This window comes from Drosophila willistoni, assembly GCF_018902025.1.
Source record: "Drosophila willistoni isolate 14030-0811.24 chromosome 2R unlocalized genomic scaffold, UCI_dwil_1.1 Seg167, whole genome shotgun sequence".
Classification (NCBI taxonomy): Eukaryota; Metazoa; Arthropoda; class Insecta; order Diptera; family Drosophilidae; genus Drosophila; species Drosophila willistoni.
In genome coordinates, this window is record NW_025814050.1 from 12,299,051 (window position 1) to 12,317,558 (window position 18,508).

At 37.8% G+C, this 18,508-nt stretch overlaps 3 protein-coding genes across 3 annotated transcripts; all 3 read left to right on the forward strand.

The window, feature by feature from the left end:
- The first annotated feature begins 413 nt into the window (after positions 1–413).
- On the forward strand, positions 414–1,899 carry LOC6641936 (ubiquitin carboxyl-terminal hydrolase). Its single transcript, XM_002064780.3, has 4 exons — positions 414–574; positions 679–819; positions 892–1,034; positions 1,099–1,899. The coding sequence occupies exons 1-4, from the start codon at positions 539–541 to the stop codon at positions 1,460–1,462; spliced, it is 684 nt and encodes a 227-aa protein (XP_002064816.1). The 5' UTR covers positions 414–538; the 3' UTR covers positions 1,463–1,899.
- A 599-nt stretch (positions 1,900–2,498) lies between these two features.
- LOC6641937 (2-phosphoxylose phosphatase 1) lies at positions 2,499–5,022 on the forward strand. The gene is made up of 4 exons (XM_002064781.4): positions 2,499–2,837; positions 2,902–3,223; positions 3,282–3,422; positions 3,488–5,022. The coding sequence occupies exons 1-4, from the start codon at positions 2,738–2,740 to the stop codon at positions 4,722–4,724; spliced, it is 1,800 nt and encodes a 599-aa protein (XP_002064817.1). The 5' UTR covers positions 2,499–2,737; the 3' UTR covers positions 4,725–5,022.
- Positions 5,023–9,643: 4,621 nt separating this feature from the next.
- Positions 9,644–11,091, forward strand: LOC111518629. The gene is made up of 2 exons (XM_047010711.1): positions 9,644–10,303; positions 10,541–11,091. Exons 1-2 carry the CDS (start codon positions 9,760–9,762, stop codon positions 10,573–10,575), a joined length of 579 nt encoding a protein of 192 aa, XP_046866667.1. The 5' UTR covers positions 9,644–9,759; the 3' UTR covers positions 10,576–11,091.
- Positions 11,092–18,508: the final 7,417 nt, after the last annotated feature.

Consider the following 18,508-nt stretch of genomic DNA (forward strand, 5'->3'; position numbering starts at 1 on the left):
CAAGTTTAAAAGAATATCATTAGATCCTAAAGACTCTTTTAAAAAAAAAAAAACAGTCGCAGGGCCCAATTTTCCTCTTAAGTTTTGTTTTAAATTTCGTTTCCGACTAATCGACGAAGCCATTGTGAAGTAAAAAAAACTTACTTCGAAGGTAGTTGTCATTGTTTGCTCCTCTTTCCAAATTTCTTAGCCAACTCAATTGAAAAATTAAAAACTATCGATACAAAATCATCGATATATCGATAGTACTATCGGAGACTCAGACTTATCTGGCATTTTTTGTCTGCTCTTTAGTATTTTTTGGATTTGGCATCTCTGAATGTGTGACCGGTAAGTCGTATCGAACGAATGAGCTTTAAAGCTTTTTTTGTCATTTTTTTGTCTGGGATCTAGGATTTTTCGCTATCGGTCAAACGGCAATACTAAAACAAACAAATACCTAACAGCCCTGAAAAAGTGCCGGTCATTTAATAATTGGAAATTGTTCAGCAACGTTCAAAAATTGTAAAAAACTTAAAAAAATAAAATAAAAGTAAAAATGTCGACCTGGACACCATTGGAATCTAACCCCGAGGTAAGTCTAAGGAGAAGCAAAGGGTAATTGGTCCACGATGGATGCGCAGACGAATTGAATTCCCATTCCAATTTTTAACAATTTTCTGTCTTTTCTTCTTTTAGGTTTTGACCAAGTATATACGCAAGCTGGGCGTGTCGCCGTCTTGGTCGGTGACTGACGTCATAGGCTTGGAGGATGAGATGCTTGAGTGGATACCACGTCCAGTGAAGGCTTTAATATTGCTCTTTCCATGCAGCGATGCGGTTGGTTTTTATAGCATTTTCGCCGCCTCCATATGTTTTTTTACAGTTCAGTTTTGTTCTGCCATTTTGTAGTATGAGAAGCATCGCTCTGAAGAACATGAGCGCATCAAGGATGTAGAGGAACAGCATCCCAGTGACCTTTTCTATATGCGTCAGTTTACCCACAATGCGTGCGGTACTGTGGCTCTTATTCACAGTGTGGCCAACAATAAGGAGTAATTTAGACCCACAATGTTAACCAAAATCCAAATTACTTATTTAACTTGTGATATTTTGCAGAGTGGATGTATCTGGCGGTGTCTTAAAGAACTTCTTGGAGAAAACACTGGCCCTCTCGCCCGAGGATCGTGGCAAGGCATTGGAAGAGGACAAAGAATTTACAGCTGGCCATCAGGAACTAGCACAGGAGGGTCAAACTAATGCATCCGAACATGAGAAGGTTATTCATCACTTCATTGCGTTGGTCAACAAAAATGGAACCCTCTATGAACTAGATGGTCGCAAATCCTTTCCCATCAAGCATGGTGAGACCTCTGAGGAGACATTTGTCAAGGATGCAGCCAAGGTTTGCAAAGAATTTATGTCCCGTGATCCGAATGAGGTGCGTTTCACCGTCTTGGCTCTAACTGCTGCGCAGGATTAAGAGTCTCCGATGCGTTTAAACCGATCCCTTAGGATCGTCTACCCATATTACTCATAACTATTTACATATATATATATATTTATGGTTAAAAGCGCTTAAAGCCTGCTCTTGAACTGATTTTCCGATACTGATTCATCATACATCAAAAAGCCATCAAATGGTTCAACCCATCTTAGCCCAAAATAAAGAGCCTTCAGAAAAAATTACTCGAATGCCATTATGTTAACGATCTCGTCAGATTTATATTTATGTCTTGAAAGCGTTAGAAGGACCGCTCTTTGGGACATTGAATCAACATGCATTTAACCAACGACATAATTAACCCAGAACTGCTAAAATTATTCATATTTATTTAATATTCGAAAAAAAAAAACAATTGTATTGGAAACATTTATGTTTATAATTAAAGAATTGCATTAAATGCTTGAGCATATGAATTTGAATCTTATTTTTATTTAAAGTTGATTTTTAAAGAGAAATTTAAAATTGGAAAACCATTTTGTTTATTCAGTAGATGGAAAAGTCTCTAATCAAAGTAAAAAGACCCATGAAATCAGATCGATACAAGTCCCTAGACGGTGGCTCTGTGGAGACCTTAGTAGGTTCTCGAGTTTCGAACCCCGACGCAGGTGGCATTCCCCCAAATAAACAATACTGAAATGTAATGCAAATGCAAATTTAATCCAATATGTTTATCATGTATCTCTGTCGAAGGGTATTCATCTATAATTTCATAAGTAGTAACAATAATAAAATGGTCCACAATAAATAATAAGTGGAAAAAGGGCAACAGAATCAAAAAAAATGGGGAAAAAAGGTTGAAATCTAAAAATTTTTGTAGAAATTAAGAAGATAAGCAATTTAGTTCCACAAACGCAAAAATAATGAAAATTAACTTAAAAATGTTATGTTATCTCGAACCTCAAGAGGGCTACTAAAAAGTATATCTATACCACTGTATCATAACAGCTGACTCCAATGCTGAAACTGACTCAATGCGCATGTCCAAGTCCATTGGACATGCTCCACGTAAACGTTTGACAGTTTGACTCCCTCTTACCAAACAAAAATTTCAAGTTTTTCTTTTAGCTGTCAAACTAAAGCACAATTGATCCAAAATATTAAGAACTAGAATTAAAAGCATTCAAAGCACAATATACATTCCTCTAAACCCTCTAAGAGTAAGCCCCACATCAGTTCATGCTCCAAATTATCAACAGTCGTAAGAAAAGGAAGAGCTTGGCCTGAGCCCAAACCAAACTGTCAGCCATCAAAATGAGGCTCCTGCTAAAGGAACTGACACGTCTGACCACACAGCATCGGACCTTCTATTGCTATATGTTTCTCAGTATTTGGATATTTCTTCTAATAGCGGGTAAGTTAAAATAAAATAAAATAAATAAAAAATAGTTCATAAATTTGGTTTCCTTTCCCAACAGGCATGTATCGTTATATGGGAAATGTTGAAATCAATGGCAATAGTCCTGGTCCTGGTCATAGTGGTTTGGGCACGGCCAGCTCTGATGGAGAAGCTGCTGCTGGAGCAGCTGTGGCATCTTCATCTGCTCAACGCTTTGCCAAATATCGCGAACGTTGCTCTCCTTTGGGTCAACTATTACGCTTGGATGATGGCGGCATCTTAGAGGGTTGGAAGCTTCAGGGTGTGCTCTTGGTTATACGACACGGAGATCGTGGACCCATGTCTCATGTTCACACTAAAGGGATCAATTGTGGCGTGGGTACAGACAGTTTTGTCAACAGGTTTGCTTAAGTCTCCTACTAGCTCTTAATTTTCATTAACTAATTGATTCTCTCCTAGATATCGCAGCTTTTTGTACAATTCGAGTAGCTCAGCTTCGGGCTCAAATCATTTGTATTGGAACAAGGTGGGACCATTTCATAATTTTCCTCTGCTACCGGCTACAGAACACGGTTGTCCTTTGGGTCAATTGACCTACAAGTAGGTGAAAAACTGAAGAACTTTGTCACTTTTTTGAATCATCTGCTTTGTTTCAACTTTTTTAGGGGCATCTCACAGCTTTTGCATGTAGGCGACATAATGCATCAGATCTATGCCCATCCTTTGGGTTTGCTATTGAAGCCCAATCCCAATAGAGTTCCTGGCCTGGAGACAACACCACACACTCTACTCAATTCGGATGAAGTGGTTGTGTATACCACACGTTATCGTCGAACCTTTCAATCTGCATTGGCTTTACTTTTTGCATTCCTACCGCCAGATAAATGGCTCGGTCTAAATGTTAGAGAATCGCATAGCATGGCCTTTTGCTTCGGTGACTGCAGTTGTGCCCAATCGGTGCTACTCCGAAAGCGTCTTCAGATTTTAGGAGATAATCAAATAATGCAAAGACCAGAGATTCTTGGCGTAATGCAATGGATCGGTGGTACACTGTTACAGAATACCCCAAATGGTGTTAGCAGTCGTAATCCATTTGAGGTAGTCGATGCCATGCTGACAGTACTGTGCCATGAGGCACCTCTACCATGTAGACATCGTCAAGGCAGCCAGCAGCCCAAGTCTGTGAAGAGAAAATCACAACAGGATCTCGTGGATGTCATTAATATCGACCAGGACGAGACAAATGGCAATGTAATGCCAGACGTCGGTGTTCCACCCCTGGAAATGGATGATAATGATGCGGATGGCAATAGCAGCCCGTTGTCTTTGGCTCCTGAAGAGCAGCAACAGTTCACAGAAGGTTGCGTCGAGCCTAATCATGTGGATCTGCTTATGTCCTTTGCCGATGAACTATCCCAACGTTCGGCAGATCATCAATACTATAAGCTATCTGGTTTATTGCGTGCCTATGGCATGATTCGCCATATTGTTAGCTATATGCTTAAAATGATCTCTGGAGATCGTACCAAATTTGTACTCTATTCAGGCCATGATTGTACTTTACAATATCTCACCGCTGCTTTGGGCATTGCCAATAATCAGGGTCAGACCATAGCATATGCCTCACGATTGGCCTTTGAGGTTTACCGGAGTGAAGCTCATACGGATTACTATTTTCGTGTCGTCTACAATGGCCGCGATGTTACGCAACAAATTGATTTCTGTGAAGGTGGAAAGAGTTTAAGAGTCACCCGGGATTCACGTGGCAATAAAGCCGATTTGTGTCCCATTGAGAATATTATTAGATTTCTACATGAAGATTACTTTGCTCCGCTTAATGCCACCAATTTTAAAGAAGCCTGCGGCTCCATAAATTCACCTCCTAAAGCAAATGAATTCTAGAAAGATATCTTTCATATACACATATTTTGAACTGTGATAAGTAATATATATATTTAGTTATATATATAGGTACATATATGGTAGTTAAGGCTCCCATACCGACCGCTAATTGCGATGATATACAAGATATTGTATATATATATATTAATTTTTAGCTAAATCGAAACCTGAAGTGAACGAAATCGATACATATCAAAAGTTAGATTTCTTTATAAAAAACAATTACCTACATATCAAATAAAGTGTGTTTTAAGTGTAAACAATGTCCCAGATCTAATTGTAAGTCAGATCTGTATCATAAACATATCATACATATATACAAATATATATGTACATACTTATATAGTATATATATATCTTTGAAAACAACAACTATTCCAGATTTTAGTAATTAAATCCATGTTTTTCCCCTAAAAATCGAAAACTGAATAAACAGAAGAGAAAAATAATTATTTACATGAGTATTTTCTTGTAAACTTTGATATTCAATATGGATATTGGTTTGTGGTATATACAATTTTGTAGCCATGAAGTACATTACTATGAAAAAGGGAAGGGTTCTTAAATATATACATATGGATGTACTAGCTTTTATGTACGCTTAGGTTGTACAATGTATACTAAATCTTTTATCAAAGGACCCATAAGCATAAACACTCATGGACACAGGATTAGAGAACTGCCTATATTAAAATTATGTGGCAGTAACTGATTTCCAATGATTAGTGGTAGTATCATGAAGTAAAATAAGACATTCCCAGTAAAAATTTCCAGCCTTGCCAAATTTTTTGACCATAATTCGTAATATACCCACTTGTTCAGTTGGCTAAAAATGGCAGAACTGGTTAGGTGCAGTGCGGTAATAGCCAGTATTACCAACTGTTATGGGTCCCTCGTCTTTCGGTCATTTTTAAAAACTCTTTTCTTTGAAAAAAAAGTGTTTGGTTTCATTTAAAAATATACTAAACTGCAATTAAATTAACATACAAACTTCTGAAATCAATTAGAAATTTTCATTCATGATCTAACTTCTAAATTACAAAATGAACCCGAAAACTTATGTAAGGAAAACGGCCCGGGAGAGGGCCGTCAATCCTCTAAATCCTCCACTGATTGGGGAAGAACAATATTAGCTGGTTAATTGGGCAGTTAACTAATATAGAATATATATTCGTAGAATATTATAAATTTTACTTTCAATTTTCAAATTTCAAATTTTTCATATATACTATATGAAGGCTATACATACATAACACATATTTATTCCTTCTAAAAAAAAATAAAAACAAAGAAAATTCGACACTAAGAATTGATTTGAACGAAAAAAAACGTTTCTTGTTTAAGTTCAATCTATCAAAATTTGAATCTCGGTTCCAAATTTTGTCCACTTTAGCCTTAATGCATGGAAAGGGCTAAATCCGCCTAATCTTCTTTTTCTTGTAAGTCATTTGAGCCAACTTAGTTGAAAACTCTTTAATGGCCAAGTTATCACTTCGATGGCCAAATGCCAACTGAAACGCCACAGCTAAAATGCATTTGCGAAATTTTTATTTTTACGTAGCGTTTTGAATATGTGAGTGTATGAGTGAATAACACACACAGATACAAAAGCGCATCATCAAAAGTAGCGACAAGAATGATAAAGCAAACGAGAGCAAAAACCTCGCTAAAGGCGATGGAAAAAAAAACCAACAAATAACACAACAACAACAACAACAAAGGGGGAGTGGAGCCATTAAGCATTATCTGTTAGGTAAGGGGTCGGTCGTTCGCTCGGTGGTAGGGGCCAGAGGCAAGCGCAAGTAATGCCCATACATACACAACAACAACAACAAGAAAAAAACAACACACAACAGCAGCAGCAGCAACACAGTGAGTACCCAACTTGGTGGAGTAAGAGAGATGGGTATTGGGGAATGGGGTATATGGGGGAGAGGTGGAGGCAAAGGCAAGTCGCGCCGCGCAATGAGCGTGTACAAACAAGAGAACGAACAAACACACACAGCGTAATGTAAAATCGTTGCTCTATACAAAACTGAGAGCCTGTTGACATTCAGTACATTTTGTTACTTTTGTGCACGCAGGCGGCATTGCTGCTAATGATGATGATGATGACTACTGCCTCCACCTCATTTAAGCCAGCAGGAGAAGAAGGAGTCATCATCGTCGTTGCCGTCGTCGTCGTCGTCATGGCTTGTATGTAAATTGTAGCTCTGGTGTAATGTTTTTTTTTTTTGGCCCCCTCCATTGAAAACCGAGGATTATCTCTCCTCCACTTGCTCCATACGGAACCATTACATGTACGTACGAACAAATGAACGTACATACGATTTGCTGTAAATTCGTCGTCGACATCGGTTAGTGGTTGCCATCGTTGTCGTAATGGAGACACCCTGGGGGCAAAGCAATCTTCACTCGCATGGTGCATGGTTGTGTTACATTGGGAAAAGGAGCCCAGATTTCATAGCCAGCAATGCACTTTAAACAAAAACGAACAAAAAAATACGAAAAACAACAACCACAGCAACAAAAAAGTATAAATGCAAAAACGTATTTCTCTCTGCTGAGAGCTGCGATGAGGTAGAAAGAGAGACAGAGAGAGAGAACCAACATGTGAGGGGCGGAGCAGGTGTGGTGCGCCCACGGCGAGGAGATTTTTGCAATAAAAAGGCGGCTTCTCCTATATGTGTGTATATATGTGAATATGTGTGCGTGTATGCGACCGGATCGGGGGGAGTTACGGTCACATCATTGCTCTCAATTTGCTGTCAGCCGTTCGCAATGCCTTCGTCTCTTTGGATGTATTGGGTATGTGGAGGCATCTGTGACGCTGCACTTGCATTGAAGCTCTCGTGTATCACAAAAGTGTGTGCGTGACACTGTCTGTGTATGGAGGAGCGAGCAAGAATGCATTTCTACAGTGGGTGGGAAAAATTAAAGTTACAATAAACTCACAATAGCTTTTCCAAATGGGGGACAAATAATATACATAATATATACAATAATACTATAAAACCAAAGATCTTATTATCCTTTATATGAAAACAGGTCAAGAACTTCAAATAAAAAAAAAAAGCAGCTAAATCAACGAATCACTATTCAAAGTGAACAAGTTGAGTAATTAGAACTTGATTAACATTATAAACTCCGATAGTATTGCTCAAATCTTCCGAGTCTTGGCTGTTATGCCGCATAACTTATACTTTAAAATTTTCTTATTTGTTGCCACTGTAAGCATACTTACAAAAACGTACAACTGCAGTTTTGTTAACACGCTCTCAATGTCATGCTTACCCACTCGCTCTCAACAGAAAGAAACGGGCAATGCACTCACTTATACACTAACACATAGAATAACTTAACGTACAAGCAGAACTGGGGCGCTGCTTTTGCGCTCCCCAATCAACGGAGCACAACGAGTGCATTGCCATGTTTGAGGTGACTGCTCTCTCTCTCTCAATCGTTCCCCTGTTCACTCTCTTCCGACCCCGTTCACTCTGGGTGCATTTTTGTTACAAAAAAAAAAAAAATAAAATAAAACGCTCTAGAGGAGCGCTACTTGCGTGTCGGTGCTGCGGCTCTGTTACAAAATATTGACGAAGAAAAATCATACAACGTTTTTTTTCAAACTTTTTTTCAACCATTTTTCATTGCATACGCAATGCAACCGCTGTGTGTAAAATAAGCAGGGGAATCCACTGCTTTGAGCCTAAACTTGGCTCTTTCATAGATGAAGGCCTTGTTGGCTGGCCAATTTTCAAACACCACTTGCATCTATTATTTTTCTTTTACTTTTAGGGGAAAACTGACGACGACTCAGGATAGGAGTTTTCCTACAATAGGAGGAATGGGCAATAGATGCAACCATTTTAGTTGGACCTGTTGTGGCCTGTTTGTTATTGTTGTGGTCGTTGGTCTTGAAGCTCTGAGCTCCATCTAATAGAAAAACTGAAAGAGTTTTCCACAAGCAGTCAAACTACGTTTCGTCTGGGGCCTGGGGAGATGGACACACATCGGGAGATGCACTTTTTCAAATGTGTGTGCAGCGGGGCATAAAATTTTCCATGAGTTTGCTGCTGCTGCTGCACACACTCACGTGAACACACCAGCTGGAGGAGCACTACAACTCACTTACATACATAGATCAGACATAGAGAGTGTGTGAGAGCGAGAGACCCCACCCGAATGGAAGAGGCGTCGATAGGCAACGGCGCTCATAGAAGAAATTGCATGACGACGTCTCGGCAATGTCGACGTAATTGCACTTTGGAAGGCAAAAGTACAGTGGGCGGAGCCCTAGGCGCACTCACTACTCAGGGTACTTACATGATGAGCAAGCACATACATAGGTTCGGAAAATTAATACAATATTTTATTATTTTTTGGAACCTTGACGGTTATATCATCACAAGTACTTATATACATAATTACAAATATTACCTTGACAAACAAAAAAATGATATAGAAGGGCGATTTTACAGTTAAATTTGTTTAAACAATTCACCGACAGGCATATCATTACTATCAAGGCATAGATAAGAAAGAGTTCTAATGGATCTAATGATATCTGGACTTTGAAGGACTTTACTTTGATAGACGTTTATTATTTATGCTTTTAATTTTAAAATGTTTCTAATTTTTTCATTATTTCTTTTAGTCTAAATAAGTATTTCGACAAAATCTTAATCTTTAAAAACCATTTAGCATTTGTAATACTAATTAAATAGCATTTCCATAACAGTAATTTCATGTTTAACCAAAAAAAAATTAAACAAAATTTCAGTAGCATTACTTTGCTCCAATTATTGTGAAAATATTTTTCATCAATTTTGGCCAATAATAACAAAACTTAATGCAAATGCTTACATATACTAAATAGGTATTCATTCAACTATCAAATTTTATATACTTTTACTGCTACCTAATCATTCAATTTTCCGTCAGGTGGAATACACATCATTTAATTTATTTATTATTTTTATCACATACATACATACATACATATAGTTAAATTTGTAAAAGAAAAATTTTAACGATGGACAAACTTCGGCTTATTGAACTTTGGGCCGCAGAAAAAACACGACCATTTAGATATGCTCCAGAGCAATTAATTGAATTATATTTAAATGGATTTCTAGGCAATTTAACAGCCGATTTTTATCTTAATCCGCTCGAGATAAGCCTAAGACGCTTTCCAAATTTCAATGAGCATTCTAGTCCATTGGCAAAATTGTATAAAAATCGCAATATATTTGGAACTACTATGCGTATTAAGGAAAATGGCTTTACAAAACTTTATGGCGAGCTGTTAGCCAAATATATAACTATGGATGGATTAAATATGGACTCGCAAAATTATAAACGTGATAAATTTACTGTAATCGATGCTAATGGCAAGATGCAATCAAGATTATATCAAAATTTATCAGTTGGCTTTATAAGTAAAGCCACATTGACCGTGGTCAATCGTACACCCATCGAGATGTTTAAATTACGAATCCAGAATGAAAAACAACGTCTTAAACTTGGCTTAGCCACGGGCGCTGTGCAGCGTTTGAAGAATCTTTTTGGCAAAGGAGGTAAGATTAGTCCTAGACCAGGAACCAATGTCCCCCAAAGTGGGAGCACTTTATGCTCGATAATTCACACAGCTTAGGCCGGAATGTTGTTGAAATTATCACAATTTTTGGCACTTTTCTGTGTAAATAGCCGATCGTAAGATATCCCTTTTGGGCTATGTGAAGTTCCTTTTCAGTTTTAAATAAGGAATTTTCTTTATTTTTCAATATCTTATTAATATAATTTTTAATTTTTAGCTGCTTCAAAATATTTTCGTCTACGATTTTGGTAAATCTTATGTAATGAATGAATATGTTTTATCCCTTTGGCAATTGGAGCCCTCCGTAAGCATTTAGAGGATTATTTACAGTGGAAGTAAGGCTATTGGAGACGCGATTTATAGAACTTGTGAAGCCTCAAAAGCCTGTATCTCACAAGTGCCTTTCAATAAAAGAATTGTTCCAAAATATCGCCCAAACAACAACAAATAAAAATCAGCAACGAAATAACGTTAAAGTGCAATGCACTCACGAGCCGAGTACATTGGCCCCAAATGGTAGACCTGATATCTTACGCTCGCACAGACACACACACACAGAGAGAAAGACTTGGACACTTTTAGCTCATGTTCGTTCTCCTCTTCAGACACACAAACACACACACTCAATCACTCAACAAGCTGTACGACCTTCTGCTCTTGCCCTACATATTGCCATCTCGTTTTCGCAGCGACAACGTCGTATCAACTATCTATAAGATACTGTGCGCCTGATAAATTAACATCGCATGACGCAAACTCCACCGAGAACGTACATTTTTTTTTTTTTTTGGTGTGTGTTTCGGGCCCAGTTGCACTTGCGTTTCGTAACCGGATAAAAACGTGTGGTTGGATGTGGTGGCGGTTCACGTTTATTACTTTTTTAAACCATAGAAAATCATTAGAAGCGACGACACGGCTACCAAGTTTTCATAGAAATAGCAAAGAGCAGCAAAAATCTTTTGCGGGCAGGTTTTCGAGTGAGTCGTCCCTACACCTGACAGTCTCTCTGAGATTCGTGAGGGATTTATTTGTGAGATAGACTTGGAGGAAATGGTGGTAATGGTGATGGCTGTAAAATTAACATAACAAAACAATGGCTTTCCATTTGTAAATGGGGAGGGTAGTACATATATGGATGAATTTTTCCCCATTTTCGTTATAATAATGGTGAAATGGGTCAAAATTGCTTTCGAATTATCAATGCGCTCACTTCTTGGAGCCTGTTCGTTTATATTTTAAACACACAAACGAAATAATGGTTTATGCGCCTCCATCATTCGCTGTTAAGGCACTGCTAAGGGCTTTCGAAACGAAGCTTTGGCTATAATTTGTTGAGGCCACGCCCACGCCTTCTAAAATTATAATTTATTATTATTATATTTCGTTTGCTTAATTACACCAGGAAAACAGAAGCGTACAAGTCCCATAGTCCATAGTACATACAAACATTTGTATCCATAACCATGACCACCACCACCATTCGTTGTGCCGTTTCGTTGTGGAGCAAAAAATCGAAAAAGATGGCTACTAGCTGGGCGGGCTAACAGAAATCATAGCAAAGTGTATGTTGTATGGGTACAGTTTTTATGGCTCCGATTTGCTGCTACTGCTGCTGCTGCTGCTGCCGCTGCTGCTGATGATGATGATGGTGGGGAATCATGCAGACAGCGTGCGCTCAATTCTTGGGGAACGATAGAATTGAGAGGAGACAACAAAGCCAACGCCAACGTCAACGACTACCATTTTGCGAGAACGCCCCCACGTAATATACTTATACCCCATAAGCTTTGACAACAGACGGAGAGCCCCATTTAGTCGCAATTGCGGCCCGCGCACACACGCCGACATGGGGAAGGTCTTGACTAGCGTAACAGGCAATCAGAATCAGGTGGAATAGACGCGCTTGCTTGCGGTTTGACTGGGGCCCCACGTGGAGCCCCCACAATTGTGTATCAGTAGCGTTTTTTTTTTGCCCCTCTCATGATTTGACGCACAGTGGTTCGTATGCTCAATTTTAGTTACAAAAATGATAACTTTTCATCTATTTAAGACAACGTACTGATTCTTAATTATTTTTGAATATCCTAGGATGAAAATGAACATAGAAGTTGTATTGCAATGCCCACCAATGATGTTTTACCTACGTATACGAAAATTTATGAAGTTACATATCTTTATATATGTATTTTCAGTTCTTTTTAACAATATTTACTGAAATTAAAAACAAATACAATTTTTTTGTTTTGATTTGAGTCTGCTTAGGTAAACTGCTTGATACCACACAATAAATTCTTGATACGTACAAGAACTGCTTGATACCACATACTAAAACTGCTTCATATACGTATAAAATTAACTGCTTGACATGCTTATGGGCATGGGTTAATTTGTTTATCCTTGCGTAAATTAATTATCTCGTTAGGGCAAAATTTCTTAGACTTTGCCATAAATTTCATGAAATTACCTAGTTATAATTTTAATTCATAATTTATTTCGTTATTTTTCGCAACGAAGCAGTCTACTTAGTTTAGGTCACTGCTTGACATTCTGCTAAACAAACTCAAATGCAGACAAATCTTTGTTCTTAGTTTAAAACATTTAAGAGCTTATTATTGTTTATATTGTTAAGTAATAGCTTATTAAAAACCATATTAACCACATTAAATAATAAAATAATAAGTATAAATACCAGTTAAAATACCAAGTTCTTTCCAGTAGCTTTCTAATTGAGGGCGTAAAGTTAATACGCACTGACGGACATGGCTATATCGACCCAGCCTTTCAAGCTGATCAGGAATATGTATGTTAATCTGGTCAGAAACGTTAAAAATATGTTTTAATCAGTGAAACATCTTATATTGCAAACCACTCTATGAGGGTAAAATAATATGCAATTTTAAAAAACTAAAACGTTTCTATTAATTACATAAATTTTACTTCGTACGATTATACATTTCCTTACTGATTTTCAGCCTATGGCTTATACCTATAAGATACAGTCTAATACAAATCCACATAAATATAAAAAACAGACATTTGTTTGGATTGTTTTGTAATTTGACCTATTTTAATAGGAATAATCTTTTTATTTTCCCACTTTGATGCACTTCTTAAATCCGTTTCGATCCGATTTTTCAAAACTCTCTAAAATTTAATGTATTGAGACAAATGCGTAACCAAACTATATTGCCGCTGTCACCCTTTAAATAGATCTATAAGTTTTGAGGCCAAAAATGAGTAAGCTGAGCCACTGTGCTCCGTCTGTTGCCATGCTGTGGTTGCGTCAGGGCAATGTGAATTTTTGTTGTTGTTTTTTTTGGTGGTGTTAATTTTAAATTACCTTAAACTGTTGTGCAAAATAGGGGAGAAGTGGGTTCAAAAACGCCTACTGTGTGTTTGTAAAATTTTGTCACTATTTTAATAAGTAAAAGTTTTGTTTGCCATTGCAAAATCACTTCCATGTTAACTTTGATTACCAATTGCAAAAGATCTTGTGATATTATTATTATGTTGAACAAAAATCCTTAATATTGTGTTTGTTCAATTTTTGTTCCCCACAATTTGTTAGTTTTTGTTTTGTGGAAAACCCTTTAAAGCTGCCTTTAACCACGTCCATGTGGTTATGTATGCATTGTATGGCTAACCGCGAGGTCTGATCAAAATGCATTTGCCAAAAAATTCAAGTGTTTATCCCCCCCAGAAAGGATACTTTCATTTCATGCCAAACGAGAGAGTGCAAACAATTTTTAGTGAAATTTTCGAATAGGCGAACAGCAAATTTGTAGGGTTCAGTTTTGGTTCTGTTCTGTGCTCTGCCAACGACAGCGCCAACGCCAGCAACACCGATGATGATGATGATACTCATATACTCGCATGTTCGTTCATGTTGTTGTTGTTGGTATGCCCGCCCCATTTACGTTTTTGTTCATGCGCAGGCCGAGGAGAACTGTTCTAAATGATGACGGGGAGCACACAACACACAAACCAGCCAGCCGCAGCCACTTAGAATGATAAAAACGCGAATACAAACATGTGAACACACACATGAATGTATGTTCAGGGGGAGCACACACACACCAACACACAAAAACACACGCACACACAAAAGGAAGTGGGCGGTAAGTTAAGGGGCAAGGCAGGGCCAGCGATTTTGGTCGTACTCACACAAAAGCGTTTGCTTGCTGATTTTGAAACACATTTGACAGGGAGCCCCAAAAAGGGCGAATCAACACACACTAAGCCGTTGTGCTCCCTCACAGGAAACATTATTTCTGTTTCAGTTCAAAGTTCTCAAGACGGGGTAAAGCAGTATTAAACCGACTTGAAAACAAACTGCTGCTATCCCTTTCTAACATACAAGACAACAAACAATCTAATTCACCTCCAAATGTTTCATCAAAGGTAAATGAACTGCTATACATGTATATGTATGAGTTTGTATGTGTGTATATGACTCTCTCGCTCATTCAATGCCAAGGTGACAGCGATTGCCGTCTCTATCTTGCTCTCTCTCTCTCTCTCTGTTCACTCAATTTGGTTGTCATGGGGGTGCCAGGCGCATGTCAACCTGCTAGAGATTTCTGCGTCACTGTTACCGTTAAAACTTAAACTGAAAACAGTTCAAACATTTTTTACAACATTAATCGAAAACAAAATCCCTGTACCCGTGGTTCGTTTCAGTTCTCACTCGTGCCAATGTCATGAGTTTAAGAATTACAGTGGAACTACAAGTAAAAACTATTGAAAATTGTACAGCTTTACATAAATATAGTGTGTTGATTATAAATAAATGTTAGCTACTGTAAAACGAAACATAACAAACTAAATGCGAAATGTCTACCAAATTTTCAATTGGTTTATTTAAAAAGTTTTAAATTTCCCCAACTCTGTTTCACCCAAACAGTTCTAACCCACTGTCCATGGCGATGAGCCACAAGAGCGAGTGAGTGAATAGTGTGAATGCGTTATATTCGTAGCGGTTTTGTGAATTTGATTAGGCGGCCAGAGAGAATAGGCAGTTTGAATGCAGCAGCAACTGTGACCGAGCGACATGAAACTGGTGCGAAAGAGCTAAACATACTACATGTTTGCTCATCATTGAGTCGTTGACAGTGAAATCTCTGCTATATACTCTGTGCGCCTGTTAACTGTTTTAGTTAAAGAGCAATCCATTTTGTTTTGGCGAATTCGAAAAAGGAGCACTGCGCCGTTATTTGCTTTCGGTGTGCTGTGTATGTTCGAGCGGCCATGTATGAGATAAGTATTTTTTAACAATTCGGAGTACGTCACTTGAGTTATTTTTATTGTTTGTGTTTAGTGAATCAAAAATTGTTCACAGTACCTGGACCTATTATCCCGATTATTTTTTTTTATTTTACCGTCCATTTCATGGGCGGCAATGTTATTTAAACGGAATTGGACCCATAATCTCCATTAATTAATTATTCGATTTATAGTTATTTTTAAAAAGTATTATTGCAAGAGTATTATCATTTAATACTCAAAGAAAATTTTGCAAATTAAGTGAATTAAATTTAACGAATGTATGTTTCTTAAGTTTTTGCTTGTGTCCTGTATTCGCCAAAGGACACTGTCGACTGATGATGCTCCTGTCCTGTCCCGTCTCTTCCTGAATACAACAATGGGCTGATGGAATAATTTGTAGTTTGAAATAGATCAGCTTGTTGCTGATAATGTTGTTATCATGGCAGCCTTTTGTGGTTGGGTTGAAGGGGGATATGGATGGCATTCTTGGATCCACACAACGACAGTCTAAATGATAAGCCATAGCCGGAAAACCGTTTGCCTATCTTGGCGCTTACATTTACTATGGCAAAGAAACATTTCCAAGTGTAGCAAAGATAATACGTAATCCCTTTTCATTCGTGGTCTTGATGTGGATAGAAATATTGTTATGCATTAGAGGTCGGTACATTCCTGAACGCCTCTAGTAAAACATGAATGAAATGGTTCGACAATTGGTCAGTTTATGGTTGGTCCTTTGGCAGAAATTTGACTGTTTCATATCATGGCTAGATCCTTCGTACATAACGTATGTATACGCATGGTAAAGTTATGTAGAGATTTTATTAACCATCTACTGAACTGGCAGAATGTGAACTAAATGAACGGTGTTCTCAAGTTTGATTTGACAAAGATCTGAAAAATTTAATATAGAGAATTGAATCCTGTTGAGCCAGAATATCAGCCATCCCAGTATAGCGGGGCACAATATGCCTATATTATGCCTAAATTATGCCAAATGACCAGGCAGCCCAGTCGGCCCAAGTCGAGGCTGTGCACCCGCACGAGGACGATGCAGTGCAGCCGCAAACATCGGCTGATGCCATGTGCCATATTATTCGGCTGGACAACATTTTTAAGAGGCTGGCAAACGAAAGCTTGCATCGCTGCTGCCTTTGCGCTACAATGAGCACGACGAAGAACCGCCTGCAACACCTGCACTTGCGTTGCCAAGTGTTCGAGTCGATTACAATGAGCGCCTTAACACTGCACCAGAAGCGCTGCAGTAATAAATTCCTGGCATTGCAGACGGACAAAAAAAAAGCACTAAAAGGAAAGAAGGACGTGCATGATCTCCTGGATTGAGGCGCATGTTCCGGCGGAGGTGTTGCAAAAGGTCAAGCCAAAAAAAAATCTACCGGAAGTAAATACAGAAAGAATGCCAGACTGGGAAGAACCCAATCCCAGTTCAGCCAAAAAAGGGTCAAAAAATTATGAAATAAGCTGTGAAACACTGTATACTGAGATGTGAAAATTGTAAAGTCGTCCGCTGCCTCTGCAACTCCCACCGCAATTCCCACCAGAAAAGGTGATGCTATAAAAAGTGCCTGCCGTTACTAGTCACCTTAAATCCGGAGACTGAGAAACCTTTGTGAATGGTATGATTTCCTCGATTGAGTCTGGCTCACATCCAGATCGCAAATCTGGGCAAGAGTTTTGCTGTCAATATTGGTCATTTCGTAAAATCGCTGGGGAAAAATACGATTTAAAAAAATACGATTTGATTTAAGGTCATGCTTTTTGTCCTTTGCAATGCTCCCCAAAGATTGACAAGGCTAATGGATATTGTCCAAACATTGTGAATTGATTAAGATGAACATAATGGAAAGAATAAGCAACTCTTCAACCATGCAAATTCAGGAATTTTGAAAAATACGATTAAAAAATGAATGTTTTTTTTTTCGAATTTTGAATGAAAGTTAAAAGGAAAGGAAAAATTTTAATTTTGCTTATGATTTATGAAAATCTCTATAAATTGGCTTCGAAAGTGATGTAAGGCACAGAACTAAGTTCTTTGGCAGTGAGGAAAGAAAGGGGGTTTGTTAATTCGCACTGCCATTTTCACATTTCTTTATTATTGTTCAAGCTTTAAATATTGTTTAAACGACCTTGAGACATTCAGAAGAATATTCACTTATGGTTTAAGCTTAAAGCGCATTAAGTAGACAAAAGCGCTAAATAAACAATTTTACTGTTGCATCTGACAAGCAAAATCAATTTGCCATAATTTGTTGTTGTTAAACGTAGCTTATTGTTAAAGCTCATGGACTCAATTTGTTTAAGAATTATTAAACCATATCTATATAAATGGCAATCATAAGTGTTAAGTGTTTTTTTTTCTTGTTTTTGTTGTATTTAAAGAACTTTGCTTCTTTATTGTTTGGGTGTGGCTTTTTAAGCTCCTCCGACCCAGCAGACATGAGAACTTTTGTTTTACCAAAATAAGCTTGTGATTTTCATTGAGAATCCGGGATTGTATGGGTTACGCTCGCTCTATGGTCGTCGCGATAGGCTAGGTTGATATCTTCTTGCCCCCCTTTCCCCTTTGAGTTCTTTTGGCTTTTCTGCTAAAACTTTCAAACATAACCACACCCACACAGGAGAAAAAAAGCATTAACCTTGCGCTTTTTAATGCCAAGTATTGAAGATACATACATACATATATTTATGTATGTATATGTATATATATGTATACATATATTGGTTTAGATGTGTAACAATGTGCTTTTTAATTTAATTAAGTTTATACATCTATTTTTTTTGGCATAAGACCTAATCAATTAAACAATAGTCACTTAACGAAAGAATTTAACGAGAATCTCTTTATATTTTCTCCTTTTCTGGGAAATAAAAGATCAGAATTTTCAATTTTTATGGTATC